This window comes from Podarcis raffonei, chromosome 9, assembly GCF_027172205.1.
Source record: "Podarcis raffonei isolate rPodRaf1 chromosome 9, rPodRaf1.pri, whole genome shotgun sequence".
Lineage (NCBI taxonomy): Eukaryota > Metazoa > Chordata > Lepidosauria > Squamata > Lacertidae > Podarcis > Podarcis raffonei.
This window is the reverse complement of record NC_070610.1, coordinates 55293627-55316567: the sequence shown is the minus strand read 5'-3', so window position 1 is coordinate 55316567 and position 22941 is coordinate 55293627. Positions and strand designations below refer to the sequence as shown.

At 42.7% G+C, this 22941-nt stretch overlaps 2 protein-coding genes across 4 annotated transcripts in view; one reads left to right on the top strand and one right to left on the bottom strand.

Annotated features, from left to right (window-relative positions):
• Window positions 1-428: 428 nt before the first annotated feature.
• Window positions 429-4951, bottom strand: TIFA (TRAF interacting protein with forkhead associated domain). The gene is made up of 2 exons (XM_053403755.1): window positions 4702-4951; window positions 429-2429 (listed from the first exon to the last, which is right to left on the bottom strand). Exon 2 carries the CDS (start codon window positions 2402-2404, stop codon window positions 1829-1831), a length of 576 nt encoding a protein of 191 aa, XP_053259730.1. The 5' UTR covers window positions 2405-2429; window positions 4702-4951; the 3' UTR covers window positions 429-1828.
• Window positions 4226-22941, top strand: part of ALPK1 (alpha kinase 1) — a 52201-nt gene continuing 33485 nt past the window's right edge. For 2 of the 3 annotated variants that reach the window (XR_008332265.1, XM_053403750.1), the window contains exons 1-2: window positions 4226-4515; window positions 22512-22745. Coding sequence is in view for 2 of the 3 variants with exons in the window: in XM_053403750.1 (XP_053259725.1) it covers window positions 22625-22745 (121 nt within the window). In the remaining variant the exon portion in view is untranslated. Of the gene's footprint in view, window positions 4516-16945; window positions 17029-22511; window positions 22746-22941 lie in introns of those variants that run through there. The other variant, XM_053403751.1, reaches the window with a different exon arrangement.

Sequence of the window (22941 nt, the reverse complement as noted above, 5' to 3'; positions counted from 1 at the left end):
CTAGCCTTTTTGTAAACTGCTTTGAGATGGTTGTTTTTTGCGATCAAGCAGTGTATAAACTTTATTAAATAAACACTCTGCACCCTTAAACTACAGTTCCCAGGATTCTTGGGGGAAGCCATGACTGTTAAAGCGACAGAAGAGTGCTTTAAATGCTTGGTGTACATGTTTCTTCATTTTTAACGCTGTAACCAGTTTTTTCCCTGAGGGCTGAACTTGATTTTCAATTTGGCTGCAATCCTGCATAAAGCTTGGCAACATAAATCCCATTTTAAGCAGCCTAACTTTGGATGACTGCAGCCTGAATCTTTAATAATGCTATTAATTGCATTTTATCCTACCCTTAAGTAGCTAAGGGAAATGTAGGCAGTTCTCTGCTGAACCACCTCTTATCCTTGCAATACCCTGTGATGAGTTAGGCTGAGAGATTGTGATTATATTGTGTTTATTTAGTAAACTTCTTAGTTGCTTGTTACACAGAAGGCCTCCAAGAGACTTGTAACATACTTTAAGCATAAGTTAAAAAAATATTTTACAAGCACAGTCGCACAGAAATACGTTCAGATCATAAGCAATACACAAAACAACCCCCTGCTCCACTCATAACAGCAGTATAAAGCTCTAGCAGCACGCTAATAGCAATCACTGTCCATCAAAAGCCTGGAAAAGATGTATTTTTTAGTTAAGGTCAGCAAAGGCACCAAGTGGACCTCATTAATAAGGGGAACCAAACCTGATTAGACCAGGTCTACCCCAGTGTTCCTCTTGGTTAAATGCAAATTTGAAGTCACCTCCTCTGCCCCAATCCTAAACTCACAATCTAACAGCTACTAGCACAAGAGAACACAGCATGGTGTCCAAATGGAATCAAAATAGTTGCACTACAGTATTAATGCTAGCATGCATGCGTTTATGTGCTTTCACAACTTGCAGCAATTTCAAATCAACAGCTGTTCAGAAACATAGCAGGAAGCATGTACAGGTCAGGCTATGAAATATAAAAGAGGCCTTTAGATATTGCATACATCATTATGTTCTCCAAGTTTCTTTTGCTTTTGGGCAGGCTTGCAGTGTCGTATTTAAACAAAACATTACCGTTTAATAAGGAAAGCAATTGGTTCCAGTTTTATATTGTTGGGTGATAGTTAGCCATCCATCCAAGATGACAGTGGTATTACAAGGTCAGAATTTTATTTTTGCCTTCAGGTAGTCTTTAGAGCAGAGGTGGCTAACTTGTGGCCTGTGGCAGCTTTTGGACTTAAACTCCCATTATCCCATGATCATTGGGCATGCTGGCTGGAACTGACAGCTGGAATTGTTGGGAGTCCTGCAATATCTGGAAGGCTACAGGTCAGCCACTGCTGAAAAGTATTGAAAGCCTGCATTGTTACTGCCAAGTCCTCTGGCTGTATGATAAGATTATCATTTACCTGTTTTAAGCCAGAGGTGGGAAACTGGATCCCAATGGTGGACCAGATCCTTACCTTCCCCACCCCCAGGAGCCAATTTTGATAGAGGATGCAGTGTCAATCACAATGACAGCAGGTAACCTGTTTTCCTTTGCTCATGCAGTTTGAAGTCAAACCATGCAGGCAAAGGCATTGTGTTTTGTAAGTGTCATTGACCAGCTAATTAGGCTCACAGTCTGGTGGCTCCTCACCAGTATTTTAAGCAATGATGCCAAAATATCTGTAAAGTGGCAGCTTACAAAGAACAATGCTAACCTATTCATAGTGTAGGCATATATTGGACATATGTGAAGGATACCATTCAACTGCAATAGTACATAGGGCAAAAAACCAACAACATTGAATTTGTAACATTGAAACTAGTAAGTCCATTTCTCATGGAGGGCATTTCCCATTTCTTCCGTCTCATCTATCTCAACTGGAGATTCAGCACATGAAAAGCCACATTCAGGTATAGGTTCCCGCCAAGACAAGTTTTTTGGCTGCAACATGGGTGTTTTTGATAATTCAAAGCGGATGTCAAAATACTTATCTGACTGTCCTTCTTCTTTTTCCAATAGCATTTGGTACTCTCCAAAACAAACCATGCATGTCTCTTGCAACTCAACCTTATTCAGGTAAGCCAGTTCAGCGAGATCCACAAACAGCTTTGTCTTCTTGCTCAAATTCTTAATCTCGAAACCCAGCTTTGAGCTGTTGAAGTGTCTGAAACACTGCAGAGCGAACTGAATACGTGAGGCCCGTCCATCTACAAAATTAAAGCGGCAGACCTGACCATCTCTTCCAAACTTCACTAGGTCATCTACTTTCACATGATGTGGCTGGCAAAAGTGGAAGGCTTGGAATACATTCTTTTCCATTTGACTTGGATGATAGACTTTGATATGGAGACAGGTCACAGTCTCTTCTGTATCTTCAGTTTCAAAGCTGGCCATGGCAGTACTAGTTCTCAGAAAAACCCTGGAAGAAAACATCAACCACAACTTCACACTATTTTTTAAAAAATGTAAAAGCAAGCTACAGTCAGAAAAATGTGTGTCAGCTCCTCTCCCAGAGCAACAGGCAGATGAGCCAGCCACCTTCCCTCTCATGGATCTGCCTGGCACTATCTTACCTGCAGATGCTCCCCCCCATCCAATTTTCTTTCACAGTGCTAGAACTGAGCATCCACTGATCAGCAATCAAACCCAGGCCATGGCAATGAGAGTGTCGAATCCTAACCACTAGACCACCAGGGATAGTTCTGTTACCGCCAGTATCCAATCAGTATACTTCCGAATGCCAGTTTCTAGGGTACGACGGGATAGGACTTTTGCTTGTGATGGCACATTTAGGACAGATAAAAGAAAAAATCTCACACAGCATGTAGCTAAAACTATGGCATTTACTACTACAAAATGTGACCATAGCCACCTACTTGGACTGCTTTCAAAGGGGATTAGAAAAATTCATGGAGGATGAAGCTGCCAATGGCTATCAAAGATAATAATGGAATCACAGAATTGAAGAGTTGGAAGGGCCCCTGAGGATTATCTAGTCAAACCCTCTGCTATGCTGGAAAATGCAGCTGTCCCATACAGGGATCACATCTGCAACCTTGGCGTTATCAGCACCATGCTCTAACCAACTGGGCTATCCAGGCCTTGTTAAAGACGTGTTCCTTGACCGGAAATCAAACCTGGGCCCTGGCAGCGAAAGCACCAAATCCTAACCACTAGACCACCAGGGATAATTCTTTTACCTTCAATATCTGAGTAGTATATTTCTGAATACCATTTTCTAGGGTACAACAACAGGAGTTGTTGCATTTGTGTCCTGCTTGTGAGCTTCCCATAGGCATCTAGTTGGCACTGTAGGGACAGAATGCTGTAATAGATGGGTTTTTGGCCTTATGCTGTTGCGCTCTACTTAGGCTCCTAGAAACCCTAATAAAGCTAGCTACAAAAGGAGGGACAATTCAAAATTTGAGTTGGTGACAGAAATGAAGCCCTACTGAATTCAACTTACTCCACTTAAAACCACACTGGACTGTAGCTGTTCACTTTACCCAAACATCTAGCTACATCCTTGATAGCACCCACATTGTTCATGGTTCTCACTGGAAGGCACTCCAGAAATAACAGTTGTTTCTATACACTCCATACTTGGACAAAGCCCACAAGTCTGTTCCTCCACCTGAAGAGCTCTTAACAGCCTCCCCCCCCCCCCAGCTACACCCCTTCTAAGCTCATACAAAAGCAAACTTTTTGACCAAAGTAGTTTCAACATCAGCTTTTCTCTTACCCTGCTAAACTTTGCTACATTACCCAACCTGATGAAGAGTTCTGGTGGACTCAAAGGCTTGCTTGTATGTTTGTGACATTTTGTTTTGTCCTGAATACCAAGCCAGCTTTTTTTATCAAACATATATACACATACCCCTGCCCTTTGCTAAAGTTCGTCGTGCCATTCCAGCCTGATGAAGGCTTCTGGTGACCTCAAAGTCCTGCTTATTATTTTGCAGCAAGCTGCTTGGTCATGATCAAGGTGGTGTTGGAACTTCAAAATAAAAAGGCCACTTTAAACCTTACCCCAAAAAATATGCTAATACAGTACAACCTCCCTCTTCCTCGGCTTACCCTCCGAGAAAGGGGTGCTTGTTGATCTGGCAAGTGGAACCAAATAAACTAGAAAATAACGCCCCAGGAAGAATAAGTGGCTGTTTTTCCCCTCCTAGTATCTCCCTGCTTTGGTCTAGGTCTGGCTTGCAGGGTCTGGCTTGCAGACGGTGTCATCCTCGCCGAAAGCAGTTGCACCAACCAGCCCGATCGCTTGTGTAATTGAACGGGAGGCCCGTCCCACAAGGCCTCGCCGATTAGTAAACCAAGCCCCTGGCTGGAATCACACTTTCACTTTCAGTTTCACTTGCGCTTCCGGCTGGGCACCAAAGCGCAAAGCAAGCGAGAGGTCCGAGCCCAGGCAGCGGGCGCCACGTCTTGGCGCAAACCGAGCGTTAGGATTTCCCCGGCCTCCTTTGCCTAGAAAACGCCAGTAGCCAGAGAGCAAGGTGAGCAACCGTTGTCCCCCGTATTGTTATTCTAATTAAAAGCATAACGTCGCCCTACGCCCTTCCACATCCGATTGCTTCCCAACCCCCTTTTTCTTGCTGCAGTTGAAAAACAAGCTCAGATTAAAATCTTACGATTCCTGCTCCCCCCCCCTCTCTCTCTCACACACACACAGATACGTTTACCTGCGCCAAGCAATTTCAGAAGGCAGCAAGATTGGGCGAGCTTGGAGTAGAGGAGCAGAGAAAAGGGAATCCCCATGTGATCAGATTGCTTTCACATCTCCTTTGGAGAACATGCCCCTTCCTCCCGTCCTTCCGGCCCCGAAAGAGGGGAGGGGGCGCGAGGGAAGCGAGATGACGAGCACCAGTTGAGTTGCTATCTCGACGCAGCAACTCTGCTCTGCCAGGGGATTTCCTCCTTTCCCTGCGAGGAGGGGGGTGGAGAGCGGGGCGTTAGACGCCCGAGTCAAAAATGCGTGTGTGCAGAGATGATTAGAAACAGTTTTGGCTGCCATCTGGTGTGCAGGCTCCTCTCTCGAAGTCAGTGACAGTTGGTAACGTTAAAGATAACTGCCAAGAGCAGTGGTGGTTGCCAGACTTTTCCAGCCTGCTACACCCCCACACTGGCTCCATGAACGCATCCCCGCTGCCCCCTTTAAAATGCGTTATTCAGAATATCCTCCACAGATATATGAGTATTTAAGAAGTGGGAATTCCGGCAAACGTTTTTGCCTGTTAAAGGGTGAAGAGCTGCAGGTCTTTGCAAACAAAACCCCCACTAATGTTGGCATAGCTCCAGCATACAAGTTTTCAAGTGCGTTTTTAAAACCCATTTACAGTGGTACCTCGGGTTACATACGCTTCAGGTTACATATGCTTCAGGTTACAGACTCCGCTAACCCAGAATTAGTACCTTGGGTTAAGAACTTTGCTTCAAGATGAGAACAGAAATCGTGCGGCAGCAAAAGGAGGCCCGATTAGCTAAAGTGGTGCTTCAGGTTAAGAACAGTTTCAGGTTAAGAACAGACCTCCGGAACAAATTAAGTACTTAACCCGAGGTACCACTGTATTTGGAACTGCCTTTTCTTAAACAAGGTCTGCATTACATCTATATTAGGACATCTGACACTTAAAAAAGCTTCACCCATCATAGGGTAACATGGGAGAAAAATAGGCACAGCCTTCCTTACCTGCCTTGCTTTAGCAGAAGTAACAGGAGTCTACAGTTTCTTGAAGGAATTGCTAGTCCAGGGATGGGAGAACTCTGGCCTCCTGATGTTGTTGGGCTCTCAGTTCCCCTCAGTCTCAGCTAACACGGTCTGGGATGACGGCAGTTGTAGTCCAACAACATATGGAGGGCCATAGTTTCCTCATTGCCATGCTAGTCAATCATTATTTTGAATAGCCAGTGAAGCTCACCTTTGTCATGTGCAGGAGGGAAGATGTTACAGAGGAGCAGTGGGTGTTGGGCGCATATGTGCAGCAGTTCTATCACCTGACATCATGCTGAAAGACTTTTCTGTATTTCTGACAGGTTTTTTTTTATTATTCCTACAATAAAGTAGTGTAGGGACTTTCTCTGCTGTAAAATGACATTGATTGTTACCACTAGCAAACTGGGAATCCCTGATGCACTTGTTTATGACTACTTTGGTTCACTCTTGCATTCACAAAATCATTCCAATTAAACACATTTTAGAGATTTCTCGTTCAATGGAAAATAGCTGCTCAACTTCCACATCTCTATCTGTCATTAGGGACACCAGAGTTTTATTCACCACACTTGTTAAGGCTGTTACTATTATTGTCATTTATTATATATCAAGCACTTCCAGTGTGTACTGTTATATGTGCCTTCATCTGCAGGATTTCCTTTCTACATTTCCTTTTTTTAAAAAAACTTTTTATTAGAGAAGTAGCTTGTAGCCTTTTCTCCAGAGTTTTAAATCCATGATTCTGAGATAGAGCAGGGGTCAGCAACCTTTTTTCAGCTGTGGGCCGGTCCCCTGTCCCTCAGACCATATGGGGGGCCGGACTATATTTTTTGGGGGGGGGAAACGAACGAATTCCTATGCCCCCAAAATAACCCAGAGATGCATTTTAAATAAAAGCACACATTCTGCTCATGCAAAAACATGCTGATTCCTGGACCGCCCGTGGGCCGGATTGAGAAGGTGATTGGGCCACATCCGGCCCCCGGGCCTTAGGTTGCCTACCCCTGAGATAGAGCTTCCTACTCCCTCTCCCATAATGCCTTGCACCAGCCATGAGAATAGCTATGTACAGTGGTACCCCTGGATACGAACGGGATCCGTTTTGGAGTCCCGTTCGCATCCAGAAGCGAACACAACCCGTGTGTGCACGGGTCACGATTCACCGCTTCCACGCATGCACATGATGTCATTTTGACCGTCTGTGCATGCGCGAGAGGCAAAACCCAAAAGTAACGCGTTCCGTTACTTCCGGGTTGCCGCGGAGCGCAACCCGAAAGCACTCAACCTGAAGCAACTTCAACCCGAGGTATGACTGTATAACTAAGCTGTGTTGCAAAATGCTGCAGAGGTCTCTGGACATTCCTTTCTTGAGCAATCTTTGTCAGTCTTTCTGTGAACTTCCTGCAAGCTGAATTTCACATCTTCTTTCACCTTACTTCCTCATTAAAGCATCAGACTTACAAGAAATTAATGCTTTTTCAGGTAAGGCGGAAACGTACTTTCTGAAGGATGTCTTTATTACTTTATTGTTGGTTTCTATAGAGCTAAGAAAGCCGCTGTCAATGTGTATCTTTCAAGGAGACATTGCTTTATTACTCAGAGAACCTTGGGTTTATTACCCGATACACACACAAATAACCTGATGTGTGGGAATTCTTGTACCTCAGTCCTAACAGACTTTCTTGGAATTTAACAACACTGATGATTTGCAGAGACATTTCCTTAACCGGAAGCGCCATAATAAATTCATTAAGCACATGTTTGTAGAAAATATCCGTACTTCAACTTCTGGCATCTCCAGGTAGGGCAGAGGAAGACTCCTGTGTGAGTCTTTGTTGTGCAGTATAGCCCAGGAACAGGGAACCTCAGCCCTGAGGGCCACCTGCAGCCCTCCAGTTCTCTCTGCCTGGTCCTCAGGACTCTCCCCAGCCTACTCCCTCTCTCCAGGCCACACCCCTCATTGGTCCTGTTCCCCCCACTTCTCAAGTGCCTTTGCCTGGCTGGAATTTGCCCTCCCATTTTCTGGGATGGCGAAATGTTGTGGAGCCAGGGAGTTTTGGATGAAACCTATTCAATTATTTTTAAAACTTAAATATCACTTTTCATTTATAAACTTTGCATAAACCTCAAAGCAATTCTCAATATATACACATAAAACTATTACAATCATTAAGTAACAACAATGAAACATCCATCATATAATTTCTGCAACTACAGTAACCAGAAGAAGAAAAAAGATGTTTGCCATCTTATTATGTTTTATATGTGCTGGAAGCTGCTAAGAGTGGCTGGGAAAACCCAGCCAGTTGGTTGGGGTATAAATAATAAAAGTATTGTTGTTGTTTTAGTAGTAGTAGTAGTAGTAGTAGTAGTAGTTGTTATGTTCCAGACACCAAACTGTTTTTGCACTTGCTCTGCAAACCGGATTCAGCAGGTGCAAACCCTAGTTTACCAGTTTGGACAAAGCAGCAAACATCAGTTTGTCTGAAACCAGGATTAGAAGAAAGAAATTGTCATATGCCCAGGGCTCATCACTGTGTGGTTTACAGGAATCCAGTGCTCCTGAATTTTTTGAACAGATAAGTTCTATGAAAAAGGAATAGGTGAATGGAAAGGTTAAGGCAATAAATATACTGGAAAGATGTTTTTATCATACAGTGTTTAAAATAAATATTTGGCACAATACAGCCAAAATTAATCACTTTTACATCAGTTTGATTCTTTGGAATGAAATCAATACGTATAAATGTGTCCTGTTACATTTAATGTGCTTGAAAAATGATTAATTTTGTCTGGAATGTTCTCCACTGATTTCCAGAAAATCCGTTTAAAATCTGCATATGTTTGAAATGCACATGAAGTTCTGTTCACAAGCAAAATATTGGAAGTGAAAAGAAGAACAAGGTTTGGGAGGAAATGGGGGAATCTGAAGAGTGGAAGCTGATCACGTTTCAATTTACCAAGTATAGAAACTATAGTTAAATTGAAAGAAGCATATAAAAATGTGATCTGGGAAGTCTTGTTTTCTCTAACGGGCAGATATATATCCACCTCCAAATAATAAAAAGACACTATTTTCTTTTCAAAAATCCATCCTATCATTCTTTAGTTTAGACAAACTCTCCATAGGTCTTCAAGAAAGTCTATTGCAGTGTATTTGCTTCCCAGTCTCTAGATGGCAATGTTGCCTCAGACATACTCACCATCGATGTTTTGTCCATGATGCTTTCTTTGTTCGTTCTTCTGAAGGACTCAGTCCTTCCTTAATAAGAAACTGATCCTGCCAGGATTTCTGCACGTGACTGCTTTTGTGCACAAGAGTAATCTCACCAAGCTCGACACAAGTCCTCGCGTGCATCTGTTTTGACAAGATCAGGGTTGAAAGTTCTGGACTGACAACCATGGAGACTAAATCCTCTGTTCACCCAGAGAGCAGGTGCAGAGGCAGCAACGGCAGATGCAACACAAGCTTCCTCTTCTTCATTCTCCAGCAAACCCAACAGTGAGATTGTGGCTGTAATTGTTTTTGAGAATCAGAAAGTACGACAATTGAGGAATTATACCCAGGAGAGAAAAAAAGTGAAGAATGAGTGACAAGCGAGGTGTTCTCTTGGAAACAATGCAGAATAATGTGAGATGTGGAAGGAAAGCTTTAGCAAGGGGTCAAGGATAATAATCTAAAATCATCACATCAGTGATTAAAAATCAATGAGAAATCGAAAAGAAATTATATAGGAAGGAGTGAAATTCTGATTCCAGGTCAGCAGATCTCATGAAACAGAAATACAGTGGTACCTTGGGTTACAGATGCTTCAGGTTACATACGCTTCAGGTTACAGACTCTGCTAACCCAGAAATAGTACCTCGGGTTAAGAACTTTGCTTCAGGTTGAGAACAGAAATTGCGGTGCGGCGACAGTGGGAGGCCCTATTAGCTAAAGTGGTGCTTCAGGTTAAGAACAGTTTCAGGTTAAGAACGGACCTCCGGAACGAATTAAGTACTTAACCTGAGGTACCACTGTATTGAAAATCATTTTAGTTGCATGTTGTTTTAAAAAGTGATTTACTGAAGCCTAGGTCGCTGTATTTGAAATAAGTTCAGTTGGGCTTATAGGAGTGTGCATAGGTGTGCAAGCTTTGTGTGAAAAGTTTAGGCACCTGCTGGAAAGGAGCTCACACCCACTTTACTCTTCCCCAGTAGTTTCAAGTCAGTGCAGCACATCAGCTAAGCAAAAGTCATCATGGTCATTGCTTTCTCTTTAACCACGGTCTATAGCCAAGACCAAACCTTGGTGAATGTGATGCCATGAATCCTGTACCCAAAATGTTATTTTATTTCATTTCTCGGATTAAGTTCAGACCTGCGCCTTCCCAATTTAGCACACTGCTGCCTCGAATAATTGAGAAGTAACCTAGAGGCGTTTGCTTGCTTGCTTGCTTGCTTGCTTGCTTGCTTGCTTGCTTCCTTGCTAAAAATCTTTGTAAATCGCTTAATATTTGAAACATCTGCAAGTGGTGGGTTATGTAAACAGTATCATTAAAACAAAAATGCAACATATAAACAGTAAAACTGTAAATAACAACAGGGTCCAGAGTTTCATAGGAACATACGGAGCTGCCTTATATCAGGTTAAACTATTGGTCCATCTAGCTCAGTATTGTATTCATTAACTGGTAGTGGCCAGCTGCTCTCCAGGGTTTTTGACAGGAGTCTTCCTCAGCCATGTGTGGAGATGCCAGAGATTAAAGCTGGAATCTTCTTTGCATAAATGCTCTGCTCCATCACAGAATTACAACCATTCAGTGCTGGTTTTGCTGGATATTTCCTGCCATATGGCTAGGAAGAAAGCTGTGATGGACACCTCAAGAGGTCCCTCTGCTAGCTCTACTTGGCAACAAATCCCCATCGGCCATCAGTTTTCATAGAATTGTAGAGTTGGAAAGTACTCCAAGGGTGATCTAGTCCAACTCTGCAATGCAGGAATCCTTTGCCAAACATGGGGCTTCAATCCATGGTGCTGAGATTAAGAGTCTCTACCAACTGAGCTTCCCCAGTTTTGTAGCTGGCTGCATTGTTTGTTCTATGAAATCAGTATAACCGTCCTTGGGAATTGTATCTTGTTGAGAGTTGCAGTTCCTTTTGCAATGAGAGTGAAGGAACAGAAATAAGAGAATCAGGGTGGTCATGAAGACAGAGCAGGGCTTCAATGCAAGAGATTTGCCTTCAGAAGCTCTCAGGAATGAATCCATAAAGCTGTTGTTGCTCCTCAGCATTGGTTTGAGAGCTTTTGCCTACATGCCCTGCATGGATTTCCCAAATGTGTCTGGTTGGTCATTGCGCAGAAGAAGTGGCTCTCTGCATTGGGAGTTAGGCCTCCTTTAGCATAAACAGCAGCTGGGGGGAGAACCCAAAGACTGGAAAGTTCTGCAGAAGAAGCAGCCGAGAAGGAGAACCCAAAGGCTGGAAAGAACTAAAGCAAACATTCCTGAGTTTTCGGGTGAGGGAATATTGCAGGTCCTTTCCAAACGGTATTTTTGTGCCAAAAACGTTGGCAAGCGCAGCCCTAAAGTAGTGGTGAATGCACAGCAACGGCACTCCACTCTACTGTAGAAAAAGGGTTTAGAAAGAGTAAAAGCCAGAGCCAACTGAAAAGTCTAGGGAGAATTCAAGAGGGCTCTTCACCCGAACATCCTTTTCCCAGCAGAGTGCCAGGAGCTCTTTAATGGCCACAGCTGCTCATGAGGACTACAAAGGCTAATAACCGTATCATGAGATGAGTCATAAACAACACACGGTGGTTGTCACAGTCATGTCCTTCAGAAACGCATCTCATCTGGAGAGACCTCCGGTAGATTGATTCCCTTTATACCCCAGTGCAATGGTTTGGCACACTCACACATCTTATTACCAATACCACGTTACGCGATTTCGTGTTGAGTGCATGTGGGTTTGTTGGTTTGTTTGTAAAGGACTTTAATAATAGCCAATATGCTGTTTTAATAGAGGCAGACTGAAATTCAGAATACGTGTCCCCACATTCCTGATTACATTGTACCTTCTTACAGGACATTGGCATCAGCATTTTAAAGAGTCAGTCCTTTAGTCCACTTAGCTCATTGAGCAGGTGGGAAAGGATTAGGTTAGTCCAGGGTTTCCCAAACTTGGGTCTCTAGCTGTTTTTGGACTACAACTCCCATCATCCCTAGCTAGCAAGGCCAGTGGACAGGGATGATGGGAATTGTAGTCCAAAAACAGCTGGTGACCCAAGTTTGGGAAACCTTGGGTTGGTCCATCCCTCCTCCACCAGGCCACTTGGCTGAAGGCTCATTTTTAACTAACCTGCTTAGAGCCTAGCATCCTGCATTTCTGTGCTAGTTGTGAAGCACAGGGCTTCATTTCCTCTGCAGTCAGCATGGAAATGCAGGCTATTAATCTTATAGCAGACCCACAGTGGGGAGGAGGGGTTGTTTGGTTGTTTGCAGGCTAGTAACATTTGTGAACTTATTTACAAGGCTGATTCTGGGAAATCTTTGGAAAGTGTATTTATGTGGATTGAAGTATTCCTAAGTCTTGTTTATTATAAGGTTTTTTTAAAAAAAATGAAAGTCTTTATGGACATGAGTAGCTAAAAATGCCACATGATTCAGCCCAAAGAGGATTTTCACATTGCACAGCTTGAAAAGCTACCATTTTATTTATTTACGTTTGTTTCAACAAAGGCACCTTTTATAAGTCTTGGACTCCTTAATATTCACTCAGTTTAATTACACCCTTTTATTTTGTACCCACTTTAATCTGTGAAGTATTAGTGTACAAGTGTGTCCACCAACAAAAAGGTTACACTGTGGAATGGAGTGTTGTTCAGGATGCCAGCCAGCCAATTATTGCCTCTAGGGGAAGCCTCCATTCCATTTTCTCTTCATCTGATTTTCCATTCTGTGATTATTTAACCTCAGTCCTCATTCAGTTTTTTTGTGGGGAGTGGTCCCCTAACCGTTTTGTTTCCCCTTCCCACTAACCTTTATTATATTTTTGCAAGCATTTTTGAGTGTTCCAAAGCTATTTTGTCTATATAAGGATCGGTACTCAATGAATTAAGGCCACTGCTAGTATAGAGGATGCTACCCATCAAAAGCTGTATTCTGTAAACCACAGAAGATGACTTTTATTTTTGCATGTTATGAATTTTCAACCAGTGTGATGTTAAACAATCTATTCCCTTTCAATTATTGCTTTCCAAACAATGTAAATTCTAAATGCCATACACAACATTTACTCAAATCTTGTTTGGTGCAATTTATGAGTTGGTGCTTAGAAACAATATAGGAAGTGTAGCATCATCTTTCTCTCATGAGTGGTGTGACCTTGCTTGGAGGGGTGGGGTAGTTTCTGTCCTCTTATAAAAACCCTTCCTCATGAAAAAACAGTGGGCTTTCACAACACAGAAGGGGCATTGGTTTATAGGGCTGCACATGGTCTCACAAGAGAACACTGTTCAATAGGCTTCAAAGCAATTCAGCTATGGCATAGCTGTGGCTGGGCCACATGTAATATAGCCTGTAGCTCTTTAAAGAGGATTAGCTTCAGATCAGGAGGAGTATTCATCGCTGGGTTTCATGTAAAGCAGAATATGCTAATGAAATGGAAATGTCTACAGCAAACATTGCATGATAACATAAAACCCTCGAAACTGAGCTTAGCGCCTTGATAGTCCACTCTGAGAGACAAATTTCTTTATCTTCATGTTAATCAGATGGGCAGGGGTGGGTGGGAGGGAGAGCATGATTTTACCACAGTAAACCCTCTGAGGTAATTTATAGTTTCTCCACCACACGCAGCATATTAAGCCAAGCTAAATTCAGTGGTGCTTTGCTTCTCCCCCCCCCCCCATTTTGTATATGGTTTACTTAAAGTAACTAACAAGCACCCTAAGATGAATTGATTCACCATGAAAAGCTATTTTTGTTTTTATTTTTACATTCTTGAAAGAATGCTATAATTTAAATCGGCTGGAGAACCTGTGGCCTTCAAGAGGTTGATGGACTCGCGCTCCCATCATCCCCAACCAGCATGGACAATGGTCAAGGATGATGGGAGTTGTAGTCCAGCAATATCTGGAGGACCACCAGTTTTCCACCCCTGTTGCAACATGACAAAGAAATGGAGAATCAAGGTTTCTTCAGATGAATGGACAGGACTAAATGCAGTGCTAAAATTATAATGGTATTGATGGTGATCTAATGCTAATAATGGGTGGGATTCAACTATTGTTATTGTTATTATTATTATTTATATACCATCCTTCATCAAGAGATCCCAGAATAAAATATAATTATTTACACAACTAAATAATTAAACCAAAGCAACAAATCCGGCTAGCAGAAAACTGCAGAAGAGCTTCTCCTAGCATAGCAGGGCTCCCCTCCTCCCCTGCATGAATAGGATGCCCCTGTTCTAGATTGGGGGGCATTCTAGAACAGAATGCAGGAGAGGAGAGGATTGGCGGTCTGTCTGGCTAGCTGGAATGCTTACACTGATTGAACCATTCCCATAGCACCACGTTAAAATCCAATAATAATAATGAGCTTAGATCTATTTAAAGCGTTTTTTTTCCACCACTCTGTTTTTACTGTTCTTAATTACCGTTACCATGATTTCTTCTTAACTGTAACCCATGCACAACCAACCCATGGTCAGGTCTGAGCAGCATTCGGTCCCAGGCCAAACCTAGCGTGGCTTGTTCCCTCATCCCCAAGTGATCATCTTCCAGGAGAACGGCCCTTGGTGGCAAGACAGGGTTGTGTGGGCCACCAAAGAAATGTCCAGATTATTCTTTATGTTGCATTCTAAATGCAAATGTGGCCTATGTTTCTATCTCCACTCTACATATGCCAGTGCTCTGAAGCCATGCTGAAATCTGGTTGTTGCCTGGGACAAATGTAGGCTTGGGTGGCATATCTGAAAGCACCCACTTTTCTCGTTAGGTTTCTATCAATGAATTCTTCTATTCATTAGTCCCACATTATGCCTACCCTCCATATGCACTTCCAGTAGGGCAGGGGGATTTTACAAAGTAAAAGAAATACGTGGCCAAAGGCAGAATCTTGGGGGAGTCATAATTTAGAGAACAAAAGCACCTGTTGTTTCCCCTAGTAATGACCTTAAAAGTACAAGTTTGGACTGTTTCTCTCTAAATACGACCATCTCACAAGACATGGCTGCATGTGGAAAAGGGAATCGACATTACGAGCAATAAATTTGAAAAGCTCATTAAAAAGACATAATGAATTTGGTACACCACATATTTCTAGATCAAAGTTACCTTTGAAGTGACCAAACTCCAGCCTGTGAATCAGTGAAACTGCTTCCTTTCTGTTCTGATCTTACTTGGTGGTGTCCAATAAAACAGAAGTTAAGGAAATTGTTGTTATCTGAATATGGCTAGAAGGAGCCATCTCTGAATGACAGTCTTGTCCCAAAGCAACAATTGTGGAAATCATTAGGAAGGCAAGGCCAAGTGACGCAAGGAATAAGGTTGTTTTTTGAGTTAATCTTTTCCTGCAGCCGTCGTCACCCGCAACTCCCATCCACTCGCTGTGTGAAACAGCGTAGTCTTTGTCAACGTTAACAGGGTCTGGGAAGACTTCTCATTCATGAATATGTATCATCAGCTCTCCATGTCTACAGAGACAAACCCTTCAAAACTGCAATAACCACCACCTCCCCCGCCCCCAACCAACCAGCCGCCCAAATCCTAAGCTATTGGGCTGAGGGAGCTGAAATGCTAGCAAGTAATGTGAGCTCACGCTTTCGAAATGAACTAGAGGAACTTTCTGCTCTAAACCTTTCTTAGGACTCGTCGAAGCCTATAGAACATTTTCATTCTTCATGGGCAAATGGGCAAAACTTGCCATGACCTCTCAGGGGGAAAGAAACACTTTTGCATTTTAGTGTTCTAGCCTCAAGCATGAATAGCAAATGTTTCACTGCACACTGTACCGGTAGCGTGTTTTCAGTTCTTTTGCAAAATTAGCTGCATCTCAACTTCTGAGCTGTAAACCACATAACGCTCACAAAGTTCCTCACTCTGATGCGAATAGGGCTTCTCGCGTGAATCCTCACACACGATGCTTTTTTCTAAAAAAAATGTTTAGGGGTACTCTCATTTTCCTACCCATATTGAAATACTGCCCCTCAGTGAGGCCAAACTCACTGAGATAAAACTTTGAGGACTAATACTGTATAGCCCAGTGGACAGAGTGCTGTATTTAGTCAAAGTGGGGTATGAATTAGCTCTCAGCCTTAATTTGCTTTCTGTTATAACAGCTAACTCACAGGAAGGGAAAAGATGAAAGACCAGTCCTTATGCCAGCTGTAGTAAACTGAATGTCCTGTAACATATTCAAACTCCCAGCTATAAAGAAGTCAGAGGAAACATGCCTCTGAATACCGGTTGCTGAAAACTGGTGCTGCTGCACTCAGATCCACTGGCAAGCTCTTCTTATGTTCTTAAGAAACAAAATATAATTAAGTTTTGCATTTTAGTGTACTAGTATCCCAAATGAATAGCAAATGTGAACAAATCATATCGTAAGGAAATATTGTTTCAAGGAAAAGATGTAGTTCAGTGGCAGAGCAGATGTTTTTAATGCAAAGAGGTGCCAGGTAAGATGGGAAAGACTTCTGTCTGAAACCTTGGAAAGCCTCTGCTGGTCAGAACTGACAGTACTGCATGGACCAATGGGTCTGAATCACTATAGACAAGTTTCCTGCGGTCCTGTAGAGGGAAGCATTATGGCCCAATGGTTATAGGCTGCTTTGAACATTATGTTATTCGCAACCTAGTTGCTAGGAGACTGGAGCTACAATCCTATGAACATTTTTCTGGGATTAAGCCCCACCGAATACAGCAGTTCTTAAATCCAAGTTTAAAATGCATGGGATTGTGCTGTGAGGTTTAATCCAGAAGGCCTTTGAGTCTCTCCTCTGCCATGAACTCGCCTTCATTATACACCTTTAGGTGCCAGGCAAAAACATTCCTCTTTGGCTGATTATATCTGATACCCTATTAAATGTGTGGGGAGAGGGGGGTTATTGGTTTTTGTTTTTATTATGTATTTTGTGTGTTTTTATCTTTTATTTTAATGTAGAGAAGAGCCCTGAGATCTACGGGTGGAGGGCAATATACAAATTTAATAAATAAATAACAACAACAACAACAACAACAACTTACTCTATAGGTGGCCTTATACCAATCAGTGTCCCACACCCGCAGTCTGCTGATATGGATAAAATGGTACTCAGCTGTCTTTTGTGTGTGCATGCTTTAAAAACAATGTTATTGTGCAGAGTCCCAAACAGACCATCATATAATTAACTGCATAATCCACTTAATCCCTCAGGCCTGAGGGTTTTCCACCCCTGTCATAGAGAATAGTAGGAACAGCTTTAGACATAGTATTTATACGTACGTGTGTGTGTGTGTGTGTGTGTGTGTGTGTGTGTGTGAGAGAGAGAGAGAGAGAGAGAGAGAGAGACATAGAAGATGGAGCCAGCTTGTAGGACCCAAACAAATGGATTCAAATGACAAAAAAGGAGATTCCAGCTAAACATTAGGAAGAACTTTGTGACAGTAAGAGCTGAGTCCCTGTAAGGGAAAAGGGTGGGATAATAATAATAATAATAATAATAATAATAATAATAATAATGGCAGCGTTTGGAAGTGAAATAGACTACCTCAGAAGGTGGTGGACTCTCCCTCATTGGAGAGTTTTAAACAGGTTGGCTATCCATCTGTCAGGGATTCTTTAGCTGTGATTCCTGCCTTGCAGGGGTTGGGCTAGATGACCCCTGGGGTCCATTTCAACTCTAAAATTCTGTTACCTCAGCGATAACGAGTTTTTTGGGGGGAGGTGCATAAATGACAGCAACAGAAAAGGCGTAGCCTGCTTTATAAAGGTCTATCAGGTATACAGTGCTTCCCTAATATCTAATATAACCCAAGTCCATCTCGTAAAGCTTAATCTCTATAGTTTCTTTTTTTAAAAAAAAAATACAATCTCCTCTCTGCTCCAGGCTACTCTTGATCTCATTTCTAAACACAAGCACTTCTGCTTCTGCTGAGGGAAGGGGGTAGGGTAGACTGCGCAGGAACCAGCCCTCCTCGCCCCCTCCCCGTTTTTCCCATTTTGCCTGTTAATTGGCTGAGACCACCAGAATTTGGAGGACACAGATGTCACTGATAGTTTGCCTAGGGAGCACATTCATGCCCATCTGTTGCAGTCTAGAAGGCTGTTCATACATCCACAAGGCCTTCATTTAATTCTTGTCAGAAAGTAATGTAAATCCCGTTTACCTCAGAGGTCGCAGCCGAGATTTATGCCAATGAGCCCCTTGCAATTTACACACACGCACACTGTAGTTCTATAGGAGAAAAGAAACCCTTTCATGTGGGTGCATATTAACAAGAGAGCTTGCCTTAGGAAAGGCTGTCCCTGAGTCAGGGTTTTCCTTATTTTAATACAGCCGGTGCCGTTCGGTATACGAGACTTTACAAAAAGAAAAGGCGTTTAAACTTGAAACCAGCAAACGAGAAAGATGGTAACAGAGCCTCAAGCAAATAGCCATGCTTCATCTCTCATTCAGCACATTACAAATGAAATATCCCACCAATTTCTTGCTGTGGTTTCAACATATGCCAGTGGGGAGAAGTGCTGGCCTATTTGTGAAAGAAAAGAAAAGAAAAAAGATTTAGTTTTCTGCTTGGGATGGTATTTACACCAGTGTGTTCAAAGAGCTTGTGTTTTATTTAAGGAAATCCTGCAACCAAGTAACAAACAAAGAGATAAGCTCATCAGGTATAAATGTGTAGAAAAGTGAATGCTGATAATCCAGTTAATATCATCTAGACCTCCCCGGCTCACCTACAACCCACAGTACAATAAATCTGTTTTAAAAACTTGCCGCTTCCCCACAAACTGTATGTGTTGTGTGGTGTATTCCAACATTTCAAATCATATATTGCTGTAATATTATGCAGTATCATTTATGATACCATATTTTTACCTCAGATTTACATTTAACTTCAAACTACAGTTGTAGGAAAGTACAGAAAGAAGAAATGCAGCTCTGCTCTTTTTGATAAGGAGAGAAACCTCATTAACTTGAAAGTTAAAATTTAAATGTGACCTTTTCAAAGGCCAGGCGTTTGGTGCTCAGCCCTGCTCTCCCTCTGCAGGGCCATGGGACTCATGCTATTGAATTCCAAAGGGAGCAAAATCTGGCCCTTTAGAATGGCTAGATGCAAAGTGCAGTGTAGCGTAATGACATGGGTTCAAAGTGGCTTTGACAAGCACATACTTCAAAGTGCTGAAGGGGCAGAGGGAGAATTTGTACTTGGCTGTACATTTGGTATATCATTTTTAAATGTGGCTCTAATATTGCAGCCCTATACTTTTCTACTCAGAAGTAAGTCTGGCTGAGCTTAGCAATGTAAGCAGGTATATAGCACTGCAGCCTAAATTTGCTTTTTAGATGACCTGCAGCGGAGAGCAAAAAGGCTGCATACATATAATGTTGAAAGGAAAACAAGGATTAAATCACTAAAATTGGCCACTGGTGAGGAAACTATCCCAGATAATAGCTACGGTTCAGCACAGCCTTGCCTAGATTTGCATGACCGAATGCCTAGGAGAACAAGATCTGTTTTAACCTGGCACCACAATCTCACCAGAGCTAGAGCATTCCTTGCCACCAGCGGAAGGCAATTCCTCATGGAAGTCAGGGAACTCTCCAGAATGACCTAGAATTTGCCACGAGGAGCTGCAAGTGAGATGAGGAAACCAGCAAACGTTAGGTGGGGGCAGCTTCTGCAAAGCCACATTCTCTGTCATTCCAGAAGTTTCCGCCAACTCTTCCTGAATGACAGGTGGTGGGGACTGAAGTGCTTACACAGGTGGGTCAGTAAAGCTTTGTTCCGCAAGCAGAGTTCTTGAATCCAAGCTTGTATCACTCTTGAAGTTACTCCTGAGGGAAACCAGAGCCAGAGTATGGACAGATCAGAATGGGGAAATTCTGTATGCCTCATTGTATGGAGTTGGAAGAGATCCCAATGGCCATTTAGTCCAATGCAGGAATATTTTGCCCAACGTGGGGCTCGAACCCACGAGCCTGAGATTAAGAGTCTCATGCTCTACTGACTGAGCTATCCCATCAGTTTGAATTACTTACATATAGTGGTGTTTGTGAAAGTGATTCTTCTCCACTGACTCCAATCTTTTACTTGTTTGGAGACTTTAGAGAAGAAGGGAATACACACACAACCCCAAAAAGGGAAATAAGAAAACCCTTAATGTTAGTAATGAGCCTTGTGCTTCCAGATCCCTCCCCTCTCAGCTTTGCAAAAGGTTCCTTACATGACTAAAAGATTTGTATAATCACCAGTGCCTCCATTCATGGGCCACCATAATTTTCCACCCAGAGAAAGGGGAAGTTTCAGTGTAGCACTTAAAATAATTAAAAATGTTTATTTGAAAGTCAAAACAGCCCTGGCCCTAAATAATGATTTGCTTTTCTCAATTGACTGCGCTAAGTCCCCACCGGACACTCCTGGGACGATCTTTATTTGTTCCCTGTTGGGATTAATCCATAAATGCAGTCTCCACGTGGAGCTCCTCGGGTCTTTGTTTCTTCCTCCTCATTGGTCTCTCTGGAATTGTAGCATAGCCTAAAGATCAAAATGAGGATGAGATTTATTTATTTATTTTTGCCTTGAGAGCGAAAGGGGCTTAGGGGTTTTAATTGGTTTTTCAGAATTTTATACTGTGAATATGGCTCCAATATTGCACCCAGTTTTTAAAGAAAGTAATGTTAAGAGTTGCCAGATGAGTAATGCTGCGTGGTTTTTTTGTGTGTTTTTTGTTTTGTTTTGTTTTTGCAGCAAGAACAACAAAGAGTCTCGTGGGCACCTTAAAGGCAAACACAGTCTTTTGTAGGCCAGAATCCACTTCCTCAGGTGCATGAAACGTAACAGAGGAAAACACTTCCTGCATCTGATGAAGTGGGCCCTTGTTCACAAAAGCTTATGACACGATAAACTTGTTATCCTTCAAGCTGCCACTCCTTGTTGTTTGATAAAATTATGAAGATCACCTATGTAAATAGGGATTCTCACTGGTTTGCAACGATTAACTGATGCTGGAAGCAGTTCTTTAAAACGGAATGCGGAAGCTGTACAATGTTACAGCCTGAGGCTGCATTCACACAGCAGTTTTTTCTGTTTCCAATATTCCAATGTTAATTCCTCATTGTATTTGGGCATCAAATCCACTTCCAGAAATCTAGTAGAAGTTTAGTGCTCATTTCTGTGTTAATTTCTTTCAGAAACAATCCATTTGCAACCCCATTAAACCAGAAAATTGTGGCAGTAAAGTGACAAAATTTGGGGCAGTATACCAGAAGATAGTTGTTTCCTGCCATTTTCATGGGTGGTGCATCATGTGAGGAAGGCTTGGGGCAGTACTGGCATCGTCCAGTGATATCTGTTGTTGCATCACACTGCATCCATCAGTGTGAATGAAATTCAACGTGACATTGGTAAAACACACACACACACACACAGTTCCATGACACAACTAGTACCACAATGTGAAAGGAACATTAGAAAACAGAAACACTAACATTATAATTAGGAATACTTGTTCCCCCCATATCTGGATGCACTCCATGTCTCCTTCATTACAACTTTGGAGTCTTTTTTCCTTGTGGGTCCTTCATTGTTCTAACTCAGATGCTTTTGAAGGATAGCGTACATCTTTTGCATTGATCGGCAAGTGGCTACAGTTCAGTTTGCATCTTTCACGTAAGCTGGCACTGTTTACATATGCCAGGCCTGAGTCACACAAACCTTTTAACACAGTGAGTGGTGGGTACTGAATCTCTGACAAGGGAACCATCCGATTACATCACCAGGCACCCACAGAAACCACCTTATTTGCAAACAGGCGTTTTCTTTCTGGGAGCAACTAACATGGAATTGAGCACTAAACTTGCACTCTATTCTACTAAAGTTCCAGGTGTGGCTTTTACATCCTGTGAAAGCTCAAGCATCATATGGAAATTATCAGGGAAAAGTCATGAAAAGTGCCATGTGAATGCAGCCTGAGGTTCACCAGAACTTTCCAGAGAATTGGGGGGAGAACTAGACATTGGGTTGCTGTTTCCCCTGCTTTCTGTTTTTCATAATTCTTTTGTTTTGCCCTGATACAGCAACATAGCAGGTAAAACTGAATTGTGTCCTTTTGTTGACTGGTGGGTTAGCAGGGGATTGCCTCTCCCCATCCACCATGTTGTGCGTACAATTATCCAAGCACTTGTTCCCAAAGTGCTTCCTACCGTCTCCAGAAAGAATATGTGATGTAACTCAGCTAGCATTTCTAGAAATCACGGTGATTCGCTGCAGAGCAAGGTTAAAAGGTCTTGAAAACATGAGGGTTCCAGCATAAAGCACTTGACTGCATGGAACCAACATGTGTGCAAATGGATTCTATGTGTGCGCATGTGGCTGGCCACTTCACTGTTTGGGGCTTTTTACAGGGGTATTGAAAAGCAACCTCCTCTCTCCATGCTGTGGTACACGGACCCCAGAGTAATTTCACACCCTTCCCTAATAAAGTCCTCTGAGACTGTCATGTACTTCCCCTATTATCCCTCCCTGCTTGAGCCTTGCCGATAATTGATGATGCTTTAGTTAATCATCCTTCCCCTTCTTTTGTTCACCAGGTATCTCGGCCTAGAAAGGATCCTTTTCATTTAGAATTTGTGTCTTCTCCTCGGTAATTGATCGCCATACACCCAAAGACGCGCACACCCCACCCAATTTTCAAGCGAGCAGCATGGATAATCAAAGAACGATGGCCGCTCTGTTGCAGGAATGCAAACAGATGCTGGATCAGATCTCACCAGAGGTGCAGGACCAGTCTAAGAGAGACGAAAGCAGGCATCAGCAGTACAGAGGTGAGATCTCAGTGACAAGTACTGGGTGCAAAACAGCCAACTGCCCTAAACTTCCACCCCATCCCCGGCCTGCCCTATTCCCCCCCCCAATCTCCTAGCAGATAAGTGTCAAAAGATTACTGGATTTCTAGGACATGAATGGGATGTGAGCTAGGAGGCAGGCAGGGAAGGAAGCCCACTTTGTACCAGTGAATTG

Bases quoted from the DNA above. Each gene is read 5' to 3' on its own strand.
- TIFA (XM_053403755.1), bottom strand. From the start codon at position 2,404: ATGGCCAGCTTTGAAACTGAAGATACAGAAGAGACTGTGACCTGTCTC.